At 32.6% G+C, this 20,031-nt stretch overlaps 1 protein-coding gene across 1 annotated transcript; it reads right to left on the reverse strand.

Moving 5' to 3' along the window:
* Window positions 1-631: 631 nt before the first annotated feature.
* LOC133197893 (uncharacterized) lies at window positions 632-7,158 on the reverse strand. The gene is made up of 7 exons (XM_061334075.1): window positions 6,867-7,158; window positions 5,243-5,497; window positions 4,975-5,109; window positions 4,469-4,606; window positions 2,843-2,983; window positions 934-1,042; window positions 632-797 (listed from the first exon to the last, which is right to left on the reverse strand). Exons 1-7 carry the CDS (start codon window positions 7,156-7,158, stop codon window positions 632-634), a joined length of 1,236 nt encoding a protein of 411 aa, XP_061190059.1.
* Between the last annotated feature and the right edge of the window lie 12,873 nt (window positions 7,159-20,031).

The raw sequence follows: 20,031 nt of genomic DNA on the forward strand, positions 1-20,031 counted from the left end.
ATGTTGTGTCGATTGCATATTCTAAAACTAAATAGATAGAAATACAAAAAAAAAAAAGAAAAAACAAAATGAAAAAAAAAAAAAACGAAAACGAAAAACCGAAACAAAAAAGACTCATCGTTTTTTTTGTTTCTTGGACAACATCGTATCATAAAAGGACTTGCATATCGTGTATTCTCTTGTTTTGTTCTCCCAAATGTGATGGCCATTTAAAAAACCCCAGCAGTTTTCAGAGTACTAGTAAATTGATTCTTGTAAAAGTCCTTATTATGTACCGAATTAAAAAAAAAAAAGAAGTCATCCCCTGTTGTTCAAAATAGTTACATAATTATTGCTCTTATCACATTCCGTGATAAACATTTCATTCGACAAAGTCCATTTGATTTATTGAAATGTTTTTTTTTAATCCTTTTTGTTTGCAATAGAGAAAATTAGCAAATATTCAAGTATATGTAAACAACTTTCATTTTACGAAAATAAGAATTTAACCCAAATATTAAAAACCCTTTTAGAATAGTTTTAGGAAAAACAAATAAACAATTCGTATTCAGAGGAAAATATTTAATGCGCCCTCATCATTTAAAAATCTAAAACATATCGTCAACTTCATAGGGATTCTCTACAATTTCAGCTATGACTTGATAACATCATATGGAGAGGTATCATCTCTTTCACTTAGCTCTTGGTATTCACTTTTGACATTTCCACCGGTCATCTCTTCTATATAACTAACATTAAGCTTGGGATGTTGCCTTTCATTTAATGGGTGCCCCTTATGTGTCCCACTCTTGCTCTGCCTGTAAAAATAAAAATTAATCCTTAAAGTTAATCGTGGTTACTAATGTCTGGAGAGTTATTCTTTTCCCTTGCCAAAATACATGAAATAATATAGTTATAGATAAAATCTTTTTTTAGGTCAACCATTTTACGCACCTTTGCAGCAGGCACATAACAACTATCAACACGGCAATGACTGTAACACATACACAAAGCGCTGCAAGAACTCCATAAAATCGGACTTGCCAATTGGGCTCTTCTTTAGCTTGAACAACAATGATAACAATAACAACACACAATTAGATTATTAAATGATAAAAATGTCTGTTATTGTCTATTTTCAAGTTGTAATATAAAAGAAAAAAATCATTAGGGACTTTTAATTATAAGCGATCACTTATGTTGTTTTATTATGAGTGACGCAACCTCTAATATTATTTATTTATTTATTCTTTTTTTACCAATTTATTTCCATTTTTTCAATTTCAATTTAATCAAAGGCGTCGTAGCTTTCTTTCCATTACTTTCTTATAACATTTTCTTACTGCTATTTAAAGTAACAAAGTTATTTATTAGAACAGAGCAGTATGAATCTTTATCATTTGACTGGTTTGGTTTCAATACCCACGCTTTATGATTAAGGATACTCTACTTCTTTTTGCTTACAGCCAGCTCTTCGTCGCATTTAAATGCCTTCCTCAAAAGCATCAATTTTGCACATTTTATGTACGTGCACATACTGTATTCAACCACATGATTAAATTTCCATTGTAATTTACATGGTCAAATTTGGAACGAATGATCATTTTAGACCCATCTGAGAAAACTAAATGCAACACAGTTTACCGTGACCATAATTCAAGGTCATGCATGTGCGAGGTCACTAGCACTGCGTACATCATGTAATGAAACGTAATATAGTATTCGACCTACACCCATAGCAATTATATGATGGTTTGAACTTTGTACAGAAACATGTAACTTGTCTTTGCCTCGCTTTTGTTTCTTCATGATAAGACTACACTGTCTATTGCAAAGGCCAGATTCTTTCCATGCGTTGGATAAAAAAAATCCAGTCTAGAGAGAGGAGGACATTTAATTTATAAATAGATCGTTCATTTTTATACCAGTCAGCAATTGTTTGTGCGAATATTTTCCATTACGCAGCTATGTTAAGGCTGTCGGAATGATTAAATCATATTTAAAGCATATCATTACATTTCTAGCTTGGTTTTGATTTCAATATGAAGCTATGCTATAAACATAAGCTTAGACAGTTTGCCCAAATGGATCTCCAAACTACATACAAATACATTTGTTGCGATATCACGTGCACCTGTTTGATCAAGTGATCGTCAATTACTGTATATACTCGCCTGTAAGTCTCTCTTTTGGGGGAAGGGGGAGTAAGATTTTGGTCTAAAATTCTATGTCCAACTTAAAGGCGAATCTTATAAATTTATTTCTCTAGACGACGACGATGATTGTATAATGTTGATTTGTTGAATAAAAAAATGTTTAATATCTGTGCCATAACTCAGAACAAGCTTAAGGTAAATACATATTAGATACTGAAATGAAATTAATTTGTGGGTATTAACGATTGATTCGTAACATTATTTAAAACACATGTTAAATCATTAGAGGATTGATCTGAAATTGTCAACTGATTCTGACAAAATGTTGTACCGACTTATAGGCTGGTCAATGGCTAAGAACTGCGAACGATAGTATTGTTCTGCCGCCTACCTCCAAATAATTTTCAAAAGTTAATATATTTAAATGATTTTTCACATTGAAATAAATATTTATATGGATTTTCACAAAATATAGCTTATTTTGGAAAACAAAGAGATTTTGATTAGATTGAAGGTAAACACGAAATGTCATACATTGAAATATGTTCAATCCATATTAGGCCGCGTAAATTACAAAACATAAACTTTATTGAGAAAGTATCTATGTTGAACTAAAATCTGTTATAACTTTTGATCTCTTCATTATTTTCTTTAAAGTGCACCAAGTAAAACTGAATTGAGAACATTTGTATATCTGAATAACTCACATTTATCGCAATATAATCCTTTCCACCCTGGTTTACAGCCACCCCGACATTCCCCTGTGGTATGGTTACATCTGTTTGTTACTAAACAGTGTTCACTACATGTGTCCTTACAGTTCACACCATACTGTCCTGGTACACACTCTGAATTAAAAGTGCGAAAATGAACTTTCATAATTATCACAGGTACAGAGAATGTAAACTAATTACATATATAAGCGTCTCCTTACTACCTTATGTTTCATTTGCATTTTCTATAAAAATGGAATTTGGAAATTTTCAGATCTCGTGATCTGTTGTCTACAATATTACTTTGTTAAAATCCATTCTGATTTTACAAACTACTGTTACATGTAAAATGTAATATTCCCAATTGAGTGCAGGTCTTCGGAATTGATTAATATTACTTTTGTACCTTTGTAAGGCTTGGCTTTCTATGTTCATCAGATGCAGAAATTATTCAAAATCGACATGAACATGTAGTAATATATTCAAATATCACCTGCATATGTGTTTATATCTCCCAACTGACTGAGTACACAATAGTATGTAATAAGTTTGAAAAATATTTACACCGGCAGGTTACTGACAAATAACTTGACGTTACAATGATCAATACAAGGCTCACGGCGGAAGGGCTGGTAGACATTTGATTTTTTTCTCCTCCTAAGAATGTAATCTAGCCCTTGATTTCTCCAGTTGTCTGTTTTTTGCACTATTCACGGTTTGTATTTTTAGTTGAATTTGTATTGTGCAGAAAACAATCCTTTACACTTTCTTGTAGGTTGGATGAGCAGTCTCTGAGAAAAAATAAAATATTTCTTTGTCCTTCTGTTTTAATCGTAGCCATTTTGAATATTTAAAATGCACAATTATACTTGGTGTCGATATTGTGAAGTTTCATTTACATTGTCTGTTATATCCTCGAACTCCTGTGAACAGAACTACAGTTTGAAAAATAACAATATTTTTTTATGACTTCGTTCGAATCTACATAATAAGATGAACGATTGAAAATACAGGATGTGCTTTTTTTTAAGATTCTTTCTGTCCACTCGATATTGTGTACATGTAATTATAGTTCTCTTATCTTCTTGTATTGTTTGTGAAAAGTGTTAGTTCATTTTAGTTTACCTTAAAATATCGTTCCACTGTATACTAGTATAAAGGAATATATATATATATATATATATATATATATATATATATATATATATATATATATATATATATATATATATATATATATATATATATATATATATATAAGAATTTTGCTAGGTGCACAACAACAGTTACTCCTGCGAGCTTTAAAACAGGGCCTACATATAAGTCATTTATGTTTAGGATATAAGATAACAATAATGCCAAATAAATTAATTCACATTTTTAGACTTTATCAGTTTTTTCCTCTTGATATACACTTATGAAAATCTCGGAAAGTACAATGTAGGAAGGTCCATAGAATCAGAGGGGGTGGGGGTGGGTTGGAATGGGATGGAGCAGGGGACCGTCTCTCCTCCAATAAGTTTGTTGATATAATATACTGAGAGTGTTTGGCTATACCCCCCTCCCACCCACCCAAGCTAAAATTGTTTTCTACGGGCCTGATACTTAAAAGCTAGTTACCTGTTCTACAGAGGTGCCCATGGTAACCTCTATCACATCCATCCTGACATGTTCCATTTATGTGATCACATTGTTTGTATTCCAGACAGATACCACAGTCCTGACTGCAGTCTTCTCCATATTTCTTCGTACTGCATTCTAATTAGTGCAGGCAATTTTTAAAAGAAAATTTGACTTTCAATATAACAGATTGGAAGAAGATATGAATGTTTTCATTTTTTAACCCAATTGGATGATATTTTTTTGAAATGAAACGCATCATGATTTTGTTGGGATTTTAATTGTCCAAAATATTTAAATATGTACATATGTTATGGTTAGGAAATGCTATAATAACATTTTTTATATGGATTGGACTATGACATAGATATCCTTAGATAACGTTAATTGAAATAGTAAAGTGAAATATGACAGAGACAGTTTGTTACAATAAAATAAAAAAGTCCGACTTTCAGTAGAGTATACATGTATTTCAGCTAGGTACTCAAATATTAAGAAAAACTCACGCTGTTCGCAATGACCGCCCATATAGCCCGGATGACACTGAAAACAATATCCTGATTCTATATGACAGTACTGCTTGCAATTTGTAGGACACTGCAGGGAACAATTTGACCCATATCGTCTAGGAGCAGGACAACCTTTAAATATATTTGCAAGCATAGCAAATATTTGAAAAGATCGTTTATGGCAACGAGCAATAGTCACCTAATACGATAACAAATAGTCTCTGATCTTATTAGGTACATGTAGCTTCATTGTATAAATTCTCACCATAAACCTCAACCTCACAGAGTTCAACAAATGCGTGCGTGGAATATTCACTTGGATAAATAATATTTTGAATTCTCTCGTTGTAGTAGATGACGTATTGACCATGTACAATGCATGTTATAATGACGACAGCTGGTATTGTGGCCCTGGTGTACATTGTATCGTGAAAACATAACATGCCATCAAGTCTGTTTGTTGTGTTGGATACATAAACAGAAAATCCCAGAAATCTACCAGAGTGGTCATTAGAAGCATCTAAAAATAATAATAAAACACGTTATTTTCATTCAGTGCACGATTTTTTTTTATCAATAAAAATATTGATGATATGTAAGATCCAATATCCTTTGTGTTTGCAATTGGCGATTTTTTTTTTTTTTTTTTTTTTTTTTTTTTTTTTTTTTTTTTTGTGCCCTATGCAGTTGATGTTGGTAACAACCAGTTTGGTTGCTGAAAGATCTTAATTCTTTCTATTAGAAACATATCATATGAAACCCCCAATATATAATGATGTATTAACTAGCTGCATTTTTCTAGAATTATAGTATAAATGCACAATTTACAAATATAACTTTCACAAAAAAATGTGTAAAATTTACAATATGATTTTTTTTTTCTTATTTACTTCTGGCATCCGAAATTTGTGAACTTTTGCCATTGCACAAAGTCCGAAAGGTGCTACTATCACAATTAACGCTGCAAAGGTTACACGCTTTGCACGGAAAAAAAAAAACCATGGGTCTCAAAATATATGTACACAAAGAAAACAGATGATCCACATTACACTTTACTGCACAGTTTGTACGAAACGAGTGCACGCAAGTCACAGGGTTTCATAAGCTAGTAGCATAGAATTAACTCAAAGAATATATAATATAAAAGTACTTCAGACTTTTATTCAAAATATTCCAGTAAACAGACATCCATAGAATCCATATGAATCAATAATATATATTTTCAGCGTTTTGTAGTGTTTCTTTTTAAATTTCATTTTTGTTTGTTTGTTTTTGTTTCAAGTTGTCTGTTTGTTTGTTTGTTTACAGCGTAAAATTATCCGTGCCGATATGTCAAAACAAAACATGAACCAGATCAAATTTGAAAAAAAAAATATTCTGGAAGCTTGAAAAACAAGCCCCTGATATCACAATTACTGTTTAACGAAACAAATATTGTAATATCGATGATAATATTTCGGAAAGATTAAAATAAAATTCCTTGACATTAAAACTCAGTTGTTAGACTTGCCTAGAGAGCCGAGCGGTCTAGTTTCGTATAGTGGTGTACATGTGAATTATGATACACAATTATATTTCTTTATAAGATATTATGAATTGGTTTCTCAAACAATATTTTGATAATGTAATATCGTACGTATGATACAGGTAATAATTCAAATTGTTAAACAATGTTTTGATACATATATAGTAATATCTAGATAGAAACGCATTTCTGTTTTTATATTTTATCCTTATTGTGTAAATTAAAATCTAGCTTTTTTTTCTTTCTTTTTTTTTTTTCTTTTTCTGTTACCGTAAGACAAAAAGCTGTTGCTCCTACCAAACTGCAAATCACTTAATTATACAGACAAAAAATGCTATTCTATTTCAATTGGAATTATACGTACTCCAGACTAGGTTGTCCGTCCTGTAGAAGATGACTATGTTATATAAACTTAAGATCCCCCCGAGGTTCACCCACCATGTCACAGTTGTCTGTCCATCCAATGAAATACTGCACTGTTGTCCAACGTAGGACAGATCTGATTTTAAACCATCAACAGCTTTCTCAGAACCAACAGAGGCGTCATGGGACGTGCTTTGCCACGTGGTTTTTTTTTTGAGGGCCAGATTCACTAGTAAGAAAATGACATACAGCATTGCTGAGAATGACACATTTCTGCTGCTTCTGCTGATCATCATTAAAAACAGAGAAAATGTCGTCCTTCGTCATACTGTTTTTGAAAAATTTATAAGATCAACAAATTATCATATATATATAAAATCATTTATTTTGACGAAGTGAGCAGTTTCATTCCATTTGATCAAGTGGAACTTATGTTACATTATTTTAAAATCAACATCTTTTGTCACTATTGAACAATCATTAACGTAACGTCAAAGACATAACGTCATGAGTTTCTCTTAACACAAAACCTATGTCGCCTCATCCATTCATTAAAGAAAATGTTTTTAGACAACACTATACTTAGTTTGCCAATAGTTATTTGAATATCAAAATAGTTCGACAATGTCTTTAGTTACTACGTCTCTGCTTTCAAAACTTTGCAGTAGTGTAGCGAAAAGCATGACATTACCAACAGATTTGACCAGATTTTTTTACTGAGAGTTTATTTCTTTCGAGGCCGCCCATCGTCCAAAATTGAAAAATTGATTTTTTTTTTTTTTAATTTTAAAAAAAGATGTATCCTGTGCCATTTTATAAAACATACAAAACTAACTTTTGATATATATCTTGCTTCCCTCAGCATTTTCATTATTTGTTATGGAGATCCTTCGAATGCAACACAAAATTAAATCATTTTTGGGTATATCACGATTTTTGAAAAGAAATATACAAAAATTTTTCGTTACAAGCTGCTTCGTGACGTCATGTGAAGTCATCTTTTTCCGCTTTTCATTGAGGACTATGATTCATCTGCAATTGATTTCATTGATTTTTGTTCAACGAAGTAATATATAACATCAAAATTTGACATAAAAATTATATATCCATACTCAATTTAAATATTAAATTTCTATTTTGTTTTAATGACTTCGTGTGAAATATGACTAGTAAAATTAATAGTGTGTTGCGATTACATTAAAACAAATGAACTTGCTCCGTGACCCCATTTTTATCTAGTTTTAAATTTCAAATATTTCTTAAAATATGTGGATATATTTGATTTTTTTTTCACTCAAACTGTTCTAATTATAAGTTGAAATATCTCTACCAAATTTGGCAATAATATGAGGTTGCATAAAAAAAAGTTATGACAGAAGTCTATGTATTTTTTAATGATCCTCACGCAATGAATGATTTTATGACAGAGAAGAACATTTTAAGTTATTAAATGATCAGGAATTTTGAGGCTCTCTAATTGGTCTTTTCCTGGGGTATACCTCGAGTGAGATAACCTCAAAATAAAGTTCCGGGAGTTAATTTGGATTTTCCCTCTTGACAAACCATAGATTTGCTTACATTTTTTTCGACCAATCAAATTGCGCGTTCTAACGCATGTGTCGTTGTGAAGTTAAATATGGTAGACGCCAATACCGAAGAGAATAAACTCCTTTCCTAGTAAATGATTGAGTATTTATCGTTTAATAATATTGTTTTCCACTTTTAAACATTTGTTTAGCAATTAAAATATAATTATAACGTGTTGTTACACTATGCATTATATTATGAGTGTTTATATTTGTTGAAGACAAGAACTAAAGTGTCAAAAATCTTGTACAATTCCTGATCATTTAATAAAACGGTTCTTGACTCTAGAATTCGGTCTATACGTGACTATACGGACCTGATCGGGTATTGGTTAACCTCGGCCTTCGGCATCGGTCAACCAATACCTGATCAGGTCCGTAAAGTCACGAGTAGACCTCATCAAAAGTCAATAATTGTATAGTTCATCTACTTAAAAAAATTAACATGATGCAGTGTATATTGTTTATGAAGTCGTGCAGTTTCGATATATTTCCTCCTATATCACCTGCATGTTATGTAGAAATATTTACCTTGTGCGATGTGCAGTGAAGGATAGGTAAGTTTACAATTCAATGAAAGGAAATCAATAATGATATGTGTTACAATGAATTTTAATTTAAATTTTTACATGTAATATATACATAAAAAAATTCTTCGACCAAGAACTCCTATTTTTGAACATGGAAATAAATTTAGCAAACCATTTTCATACCGAATACTTTTAAGTGTAAACTTAACCTTAATTGACATTTTTACGTTTATCAGAAATTAGAGAATCTTTCAATATTAAAATTAATAATAATAATACTTTATTTATATTAGAAACGCATAGCAATAAACTACTGTAAACATTACTTACTGTATCCGTGAATGCAAGCAATAATCACGGCAAAATAGCACATTGTTACATGCATTTTGATAAACAATCAGTAAGCAATTGTCAAACCCTAAGCAGGCAGTAAAACACACTAACATATCAATATCTGATTACTTTTCTTTTTCAAGGTCTGTCGACTGCGATAATTTATTTTTTTTTTACTCTGTGTGGGTGTATGTCAGTCTTATCTTTTGAAATACCATAATGCTGAATATGCGTTGTGTGTTGTTATGTACTCGTGGAAAATCATGCAGTTTTAGAGTATAAATAAAACCAACTACATGGCCTACTAAAACAGAAACATATTTCTGTGTACCTAATCAATACGGGGGGGGGGGGGATCAGTGAGGGCGTGACTGTCCTATTGGGGATGTTTACTACTCCTAGGCACATGAACCTACCTCTGGCGTTTTTAGGGCACTGTCTTTTTCCCTGTTCAAGATTCATATGCTTGACTCGTTTTATGACATCGATCACTTTTTTTCCATTTTCACCCTTTACATCCAGCAAAAAGAAAATTTTATGAGATGTCACAAAAAAAAAATGTTTTTTGATGCCAAACTCGTACATGTGTATTGTTAATACGTGTTAACAGTACAAATTCAAAAGATGCTGTTAAAAACACAAAGGCTTAACATATATATATATATATATATATAGAGAGAGAGAGAGAGAGAGAGAGAGAGAGAGAGTTTGTTTGTTTGAGTTTTACATAACATTCAAATGTTGTGAGTCACAGTGTACTGATGTTATCATATCACAATTATATATCTGCCAAAAATATACATGATTTGAAATCATGGCACACACCATTGCTACTTCATTAAGTATAAGTAATGCTAAAATAATGTAAAATAAAAATTAAAGTAGTATTTAAGTAACATTTATCTACGTACGAACGCCTATTAGGATCAATCTAGGGGGAAGAATAAAAAGCGTTACAAAGCAAAATGAAAAGACGTTAAAACGGGGGGAAAGGCGCAATAAGGCAAACAGAAAAGGCGTTATAACGCGAAGAAACGTTATAACGCGAAAAAAAGTTATAACGAGAAAAAAAAAAGATTAATAACGCGAAGTGAAAAAGGCGTTATTACGCAGGTTAATGACAGATGAGTTGATGTTACAGGGATTTCAATGTGTTTATACCAATTGTTATGCATTTTTATACTAAATTTGACTGCCTGATCAATACATAGGGCTCACGGCGCTTGTGTTTGGTCAGCAGGGGATGCTTATCTTTCCTAGACAGCTGATTTCATCTCTGGAGTTTCCGGGGTTCCAGGTTTTATGCCCTGTACACACGTTTGTACTGTTTATAGATATTTTTTTAGATGGATCTCTGCTATTACCCTTACCTTTTCCATTTGAAAAGAGTTATTATTCCTTTTTGAAAAAAAAAAAAACAACAACAACAACAACAAAAAATCATAACGTCTTTTTAAAAAAAAAAAAAAAAAAAAAAAAAAAAAAAATTAAAGTTTTATTAAGCCTTTTAAAAATAGCGATAAATGTCAGGGCTTTATATAAAAAAAAGTAACAAGTAATAAGCTGTTTTTATAGGATAATAATTATATGAAGGGTGAGATTGAAGTCATTTTTGTTCATGCAATATTTAAATATTTTTTCTGTACACCTGCATATCTAGCTAGAGTATTAACTCCACTTGTGAATATCTAGAATTTAGGCACATGCAGCATGACACTTAACAGGAAATGTATTTAAAATTTATTTCACATTTGAAAATACATTTTTTTCCTCTTGGATAGAAAGCAGTCAAACTATTGACATGAGTATAATGTTCCATCAAAATTATGAAATCCATAACCCTTATTTTAGGTGTCTACCATCAAAAATAGACTAAGCTTTTTAAACATTGTAAAAACCCCTACTAATGTGTTTGGATGATATTCTTTATTGTTTTTAAGTGTAGCATAATATCCGACGAGTCGAATGTCCTTTAACGAGACCATGCTCGAGACTGTATGAGATCTTTACCATTCCTGTAAGATTTGGACAGGAACTGGATGTGTGGTTTTGAATATATACGTTAAACGTAAGAATAAGTATAGCTCATTTTATTTACCTTTTTTTACTTAAGGTATGTCACTCGTGAAATTTGTTATATCAAGGATTTTTTGAGAAGTATATTTTGGATAAGTACTCATTTAGTATGACTCAAAATCGCAGAGAAAATGGGGGGTCAGTGTGCATCTAACTGAGCTACGGTACAATTAAGTTGACCTTTTTGCACTTAAATTGTAACTCTTTGGTTAATCACTTTAACCGTTATCATATTTTATCAGATGTAACCATGACAATAAACATAATCTTATTTTACGTAAAATAGTTTGAATAATATTTATCATCGAACAAATCATGCAAATTCAAACGCGTAAATTATTGTGTGACCTTTTTGCACTAAAAAAGTCTCATATTTGGGGTATTAAAAATCTAAAATAGGCAATAAAATATTTTCTTGTATCAAACTTTTTACGACTTAAGTGCTGATCGGTCAAAAGTATCGAGAAGTTTAAATTAATGAAAGAAAAAGTTGGGGTCAGTGATGTAAATTTTGAAATATTGGTCAAAATATGCGATTTTTAGGCAAAAAACTGCGTAAATTTTATCTTGACTTCCTTAATATATCTTCCTTTCTTGGCAAAACTTGTTGAGAGAAGGTGTACATTTTGTTATAAAAATATAAATTGAGACCTATATTTAATATCCCAGGCATATCATAACGGAAAATATTCCTTTAGTAAAAGTATGTGAGGCTTAAGTTCCACGATATCAAATTTGATAAATGTGTAGATTTGCAGAATTTTCTGCTAAATATCCTTCCACCACAAGAAATAGTCCCTTATAAATCTTGCTTCGTTTTGAATTTTTGAGCAGTTTTTTAATTGAATGTTGAACATTTTACATTGTATAATTTAAATATGTTATAAAGATTGAATTGTAATAAATAGTTTTTAAGTAAGAGGTTCTGACTGAAATTTTCTAAAAGGCTGACGAGTGACATACCTTAAACATTCTTTTACATATACAATTTGACCGTTCACGGTAGCTCAGCTGGTAGAGCACTCGCTCCGTGGTCGGGAGGTTGTGAGTTCAATCTTGGCCGCGACTGACCTAAGTCGATAAAAAATGGGTAGCAACTGTTCCTTCACCATGCACTCGGCACTTTGAAGTGAAAGTTGCGGGTCCTTCGGATGAGACCTTAAAAACCGAGGCCCCGTGTCACGACAGGCGTTGACATGATAAAGATCCCTCACTGCTCAGTGGCCCTGAGTGCCGAGTAAAGGTCAAAATTTGAAGCCTTTCACCGGTATATGGTGAGGACTCTATATGAGGAATGGGACGTAAAACAACATACAATCAATTAATCAATCAATCACATACAATTTGATTCATTCAGTCATTATTTCTCGAATTCCATCGACTCGAACAAAGTTAAATCAGATACATTTAGAGTTAACGTCCTTTGTTTACATGCCTCCACGTGGTTGGAAAAAGAAAAATCTTTTGGAGCTATAAAAATATATAGGGCTTGTCAATGTTATTAAAATCTTATACTGAATAATTGTCGTTGTTCTTGATGTTGTGAAATATTTTACCACAGTATTAATAAAGGGGGAAATGATTCAATGTGCAGAAAATATTTTAGTCTATTTTTACAACAGCTGATACACAGTCATACTGGTAATTTCTCGGTTGATGTATATGAATAACATTGTGAAGAAATTCTTAAATGGATATAAAATGAATGTGACATTAAAAATATAAGAAGTTGTCAATGTAAACAACTGTCAAGTGATCAGCAAGTGATCTTACAACTGTAAAAGGGTTTTGTTATGAGGATAAAGAAAAACTCCTGTGTATCAGGTTCGATCGTTTATTTTACACTGTCATGTTGAATGTAGAATAAATACATAAATAAAAACCCTGAAAATATCAATAAGAAATCATAAGTATTTAGAAAACAAACATATTACATTTTAAATACTATTCATGATGAATTTACTTTGTAATAATAGATCATAAAAAAGTATTACACGTAATACTGAGTATAAATAAATACATGGAAAGAGTTATGTCCCTTACATCTACATCTTGAAAATTATTTCAAACAGAACTATTACTATAAAATGAATAGTTCACAAATCTATTTACTACTATTAACAAAATTAAATATAAATGTAGACTTTTCTTAAGTTGTGTAAGCTGTTTTGTAGTAATATACTGGAAGAGCAGGTTTGTACACTGAAGAACAAATTTCTCAGAGCTTAGATTTGATGATTAATAAATCTGCACCAATTAACTTCTGACATCTTATGCAAATTTATATACAAGCTGTTTGTCTGGTACTCATTTTCATGTGCTAATACTTTCACACATTTTTAAGTCAAAATATAGTAAATAAAAGGTTTCTAAATTCAAATTTGAGAAATGAATTCAATCTTTTAATGATCCCTTACAAAGATAGTTTGGTAATTTAAGGTGTATTGGAACATAATTTTTTAGGTAATCTCAGTAAAAAAACAAATAGTGCTATGATCTGAGTGAGTGAATGAAAAATGAAGAAAATCAAATATCAGAATCAGAGTTTTTTCCCATCTCAGACCAAGGAAATGTATCAATATTGCCAATAGTCTCTCAGGAAACATTTTTTTTTCATAACTTCTTTAATGTGCTTTAAAATGATAAACTAGATATAGGTATCGTGGTTACTTTTGACATGATTCAAATTGATCCATGAAAATGCTTCATTTTTTGCATAGTTATTATAGCATAAAGTAGAGAAAAAAGTAAGTTTAAATTAACTAGGATGTCATGATGGATCTAGCGCCAAAAGGACGGCATTTACTATATCTTGACTATAAGTTATACCAAAGGGTTTTACGCATTGTTGAACGACTTTTGCCCTCATGTTGATCAGCATTTTAAGATTGAGCATAAACATTCGGGTCTCTTCAGCAATGTTATTTCACAGAATTCTGGAGCTGAACCCATACCTCAATGTTAAAACACAGTAGTGGTACATAGATTTGGACAATCAGCCATCTACAAGATCCCTCAGCACAAGTCAAGTAAGCACAAACATATAACTGTTGAGAGAAACCTTAGTTTAAGTGACAGTCCACCGACACATCCAGAAATACAGAGACAATTTCAATGACATGAAAAGCAGAATTTGTCAAAAGTATAAATCCCTAGGGAGTTTCTGATTGAATTCTTTTTGTTGTGTATCGGTGCATTCATTGTGAGTTTTGTTGTCCTTGTTGTCATCTTTTGTAAACTTTTTCACATTCTCTTCTTCTTCGGATCCACCGGGCCAATTTCGACCAACTTCGCACAAAGTATTCTTCAATAAGGGGGATTAAGGTTTTTAAAAGTTCAAAAGTAGGGGAATGCCCCATCCCGAGGGGGAAATATTGGTAATAAATAAATATGTTCGGGTAACTTTAGAATCTTCTCAATAAGCACTAACCAGACATGATAGCTCCCTGTCATACATGTAGCATAGGTTTGTTATCATTGCCCTGGAGGGTAGGGTACTAACTACGTAGGGCCACAATAGGGATACAGTTTTTAGTTCACCTGAACAAGTTGGGGGGGGGGGGGGCTTGTGTAATACACTCGGTGTCGGCGTCCCAGGTTAAATTTTTTAGAGCAGATTTCGTTTCAAGTACTTCTATGCCCTATATTAATCAGAGATGCATGGAGGATGCTTCTAGTATGTTTCAATGTACCAGTCAAGGTTTCAGTTGCTGCAATTTCAGCTAAAGAATGACCAGGTTTTGGTAATTTTGGAGTAGGCTAAAGTTTTTGGAGCAGGTCTCATTTCCATGTAACTATAAGCCCTCTATTGACCAAACTTGCATGGATGATACATGTTAGGATGCACACTACCAGGCTTGGTTCGGATGATGGATCTGACCTACATTTTCCGGATGAGTGACTAGGTTGAAATTTTTGGAGCAGATCTCATTTCCAAGTAACCATAAGCCCTATGTTGACAAAACTTGAAGGGCATTCGTGGTGTTACGACACATAAAGTTCTAAATAAATTCAAATAAGATTTTTTTTTCATTTGCAAGGTATTTATCACCTAATTTTAAATTCAGTCAATCGGTTTTTGGAACATGCCTTTAAGATTTTTTTTTTTTTTTTTTTTTTTTTTTTTTTTTTTTTTGGAAAACCATTCCTGATGTACATGTTACTGAGTTCGGACATTTCTTTTTTTACCATATTTGTCTTTCGGGAATTTTTCTTTTAAAGAATTGATAAAAAAACACATACTTTTTACCATTGTGAATAGGGAATAATACAGGCCCCTGCAACGCAGTACAGTTAAGGTGCGCAATTGAAATATTGTCAATATGTGTGATTAAAAACATATTCTTAGTCAGGATGGTGTTTTTTTAGAACTTTATTTATATCGGACAGATGTAATTATGGTTCATAACTACATATTGAGGACGATTAGATTTTATAGTAAGGCTTGTCACGTGATGCGGCAGTAACATGATTTTAGCACATACACTTGCAACATTGAGGTCACCATAAAGTTAACTAGTGCAAGGACCTAACAAAGTTAAAATTTTATATTTAGTTTATGAATATTTTCAACACGCATTGTAGTTTCTGAAAAGTGCTGCGATCCTATATAGATTTTGCTATTTCATTGTTAAAAATCATATTTGTATGACCGCAGCTGTTTTTTAGCTGGTCAATGGCATTAAATATAGATATGATAAATTCATTTTCAAGATTTTACCAGGATAGCAGCACATTTCATATACCTTAATACTTCTAGAGTTTATTTTTAAAAGCTCACAATGATCCAGTGAGTATGCCCCTGCACCAGATCGATTTATTAAGACCCTTACATTACCCCCAATGTACTTGCATACAAATATACGGCAGTATCAATTAAATAAGATGTACGGAAAACACATGAACAAATTGCTGTCCTTTAAAAAAGGACTGCAATACGTGGACCCTATGCAAGTGTTTCTAAACGAAATTAAAAGAAAATTTCTTTTAGTAATTTTACAAAGGCGTCAGTAAATTTATTATGTTTTTTTTTACATGTATCTCGTAATCTTCATCGTTATTTAAGTCTGTTTAATTAGGCTGTAATATTAAAAAGAATCATGACCTTGAAATGATATGAATATGAAATGCTGATCTAGGTGTCTATCACAATTGTAATGTAGCCTTTAAAATTAACAACAGAATTAAAAGAGGCTTAAGCGTACAGGTATCGTAATAGTTGAATTTTAACTCCATTGGCGGATCCAGGGGGGGGGGGGCGTTTCGGGCGTTGGAACCCCCTTTATTTTTGCAGAAAGAGGAAGACAGAGATAATGTTTTTTCTGTAATATAGATATTTTTACGTCTAGTATTTTCAATAAAATAAGTACTTCAATTTCTGCCTTTTCTGCTCTCTAGATAAGAGTTTTGCTTATTTCTTTCCTCCGTGTGCATTCACAACCCCGGCTCCGGGCCTCGACCATCCACACGTAACATGAAAGATTTCACTTTGATATCATCGGAAGATTCCGTCGAACGTACGGCTATGCCTTTTTTGGACCATCTTCTGAAGTCACTAACTTTTAGAAGTATGCATAAATGTTATGTAAGAGAGTGTGCATAAGAGAATAATTATTTCTATCCTTATGTTATAGGAATATTTTAATCAATGGAGAGAAAGGTTCAAAATACCCCCGTAGTATGTGGGGGAGGGGGGCTCACTTTTTTCTAAAAAAAAAATTGTTACAATTTTAATATATAAGTTTTGTTTTGCATTGGAAACTCCCCCGCACTTTTTGTTGCGGGAAGATTCAAAATACGAAAAATCAAACATTTAAAAGAAATCAAAATGTACCGAAAAGTTAGAACTCCCCCCCCCCCCGAAATAGGATTTTACAGTGTGGTGCACACGTTGTTATTTCTATTTTATTTATTTATTTTGCTTGTCAACTCTTTTTGGGGGTTCTCCCCTTTGAAAACCGTTGCTAAGGGCTTTAATTTAAGTGCATGCGGTGTGACCTAGAACCCCCAACCCCCTTTCAAAAAATGCTGGATCCGACCCTGCACTTGAGCACTAGAGGGTCTCGAGATATCTAAAGCGACGCTAGGTTATCGATTAACTCGATCAATTTAAGACACAAAAGATTAACTTAGTGTGTATTTCTTTCTTTGTCTCTTTTTAAATAACGGAATGGTTAATATACAACACCTGCAATCGTAACTTCGATTGACAATCTTATCATACTTGTGTAGACCTAGGCTATTTGGTCTTGCAAGCACAGGTGTGTGGGCTGTTTGATGGTGACGCTTAGACTGGTGACAGTATTTGCTACGGACATGAAGAACTATACATCAGTTTCATAATGTGCAAGTTTTCTTTTTTTAGAAATCATCTGAGGACCGTGAAAATTCGAGTAAATTAAAAGTCGAATATCTTGGAAATGGGTAACCCTATTCTTGTTACAACGACCGTCAATGCATCCATGGACGATTTCATTGGTTACTCTGAAAGGTGACAAAAGTTAACCTTTCGTTAACATTTTCTACAATGATCTGCCTACTTCGAGAGATAGTACTTATAGCAAAATTGTTAAATTTTATCCCCGATTGGCCTATATTTTTGTCATTTAAAAGAATTGGGCTACTTCGATATATGTAACCCATAATGGCTGGGACTTGACATCTGTACTTAGATTTATACGGAAGATTCTATCATCTGAAAGATAGATGGTACACGTGTAGCACAGATCTGTAGTGAATATTTTTTGATGTCTCTCCCTCTCCCCAAAATGGAAAAAAAAGTTGCTTCAGGTCTGTATCAAGCTATATTTGGATTGCTGTCTAACATAATTATTTTGCAAACAACTACTATCGGTGAACATGATGAATACTATCTTTTAAACCCTAGTAATTGAAGTAAGTTTTCAATGCAACATGTTCAAGCTGTTAAGCTATCTAAGTATAAGTAAAATAGACTATTTTAAATTATATAAGTTCTTCCTACTTATTTAAAATGCTTGTACCATATAATTTAGTTTGTATAGATGGATATATGTATAAAAGAGAAAAATGGATCTTGGTTACGCCAAAGAATACCTTAATACGATGTGAAGATTTAAGAGCGAGGTTTGCCAATGATTAGCATAAAAAAATGCGAATTGTTCTAAGGGCAAGTTGTCTTTGAGGCGAGCTCTATAGCATTCTGGCGCATGCGTAGCCTGACGTAAGCCCATGGCATCCGGTTTAACCCCGCTTATATATTTTCTGCGTGGACCTCAGGGCCTACGCAATAAAATCATAAAGAATGCATAAAGAAAGTTATTGGCCTCTTAGATATCTGTAAATAATATTTTATTTAATTATAGAATACATTTTTCGTTGCGAAAATTTTACTTGATCCGCCTCTCATTGCACACAAACTGCATCTCGTTTTACGAAATGACGTCACATCGAAAAGTGCATCGCGATCAGTGACTTGTTTATAGCTTGCTATGTGGGATTTAACTAACGATGTAGTTTTATGGTCTCCTACAGTTTAAAATAGCAGATAATTTCATTTTGTGGTATTTTAAAGAAGTTTTGTATGATGTCATACTTAATATTTCCGGTACAAATTAGGCTCCGCCCCCTTTTTGTAGCCTTAACTGTGCTGAGAACCCCTAATGTGGAGGATGTTTAATGTTCTTTATTTGAATGTGGAATTTATTTCTAGAATGGGACAAGATGGGTTTTAAAAGAAGATTTAGGTTTAGAATGAGATTTGCATTTTCTTCAATAATTTAAGTGATAATTAGTGAATTTGAACAACTCCTCCAATATCCAGAACTTATAAATATTTTTGAAAGCTGATTCCTGTTATGTACAGTCGTATTTGCCTCAAACCTAAGGGTAATCACTGCATAGCTGAGGCCATAAATCATCCAACTTGAAAGGAAAACATTCTCAGAAGAATAGTCACAGTTTCAATCTAATATGCGAAAAAAATGAAATTTGTGACTTTCATTGGTCAGGGTGTTGCAAAAATATAAGTCATTATTTCCTATGAAACTTGTAACATTAGATCTGATTGATTTATAATCCGGATGTAAATTTCTTTACCCCACCTCTGTTGATTTTTCGATGAAATCCTGGCTTACGATTGGTTGAAGTCTGTCACATGAAGGGGGTGTATTACTTATACCTAGTCGCTTGAAAATCAATACATGGTAGATACGGAGTTATCGTTCTTTTGTAACGTTCGAACAACTCGAGTTCACGCGATTTGCCGAGTGTCTGTTGACAATGTTACAGTTAACTAATGTAAGTAACGAAGATGGAACCTTTTTCTCCCTTTACTGAAAGTCTTCAAAACTGTCAGTACGTTATTACAGCACGAAACACTCGCAAAACAACATTACGTCACACAACGTGACGTCATAATAGGCATTGTATGAGTGATGAAACATATATATAGTGAGAAAAACAATTTTACAAACCACAGACAATGCATAAATATTTTATCGGTGGGGTAAATTCGTTACATAGTTTTTTAGTGACAGGGTACGGGATGATACCTGGTTAGTAAATTCCATACCTGGCTCGGCTTCGCCTCGCCAGGTATGAAATTTACTAACCAGGTATCATCCCGTACCCTGTCACTAAAAAACTATGTAACTAATAGTAC

Source organism: Saccostrea echinata, unplaced genomic scaffold (genome assembly GCF_033153115.1).
Source record: "Saccostrea echinata isolate AGI-Se365-2 ecotype Australia unplaced genomic scaffold, CSIRO_AGI_Sech_v1 ptg000032l, whole genome shotgun sequence".
Lineage (NCBI taxonomy): Eukaryota > Metazoa > Mollusca > Bivalvia > Ostreida > Ostreidae > Saccostrea > Saccostrea echinata.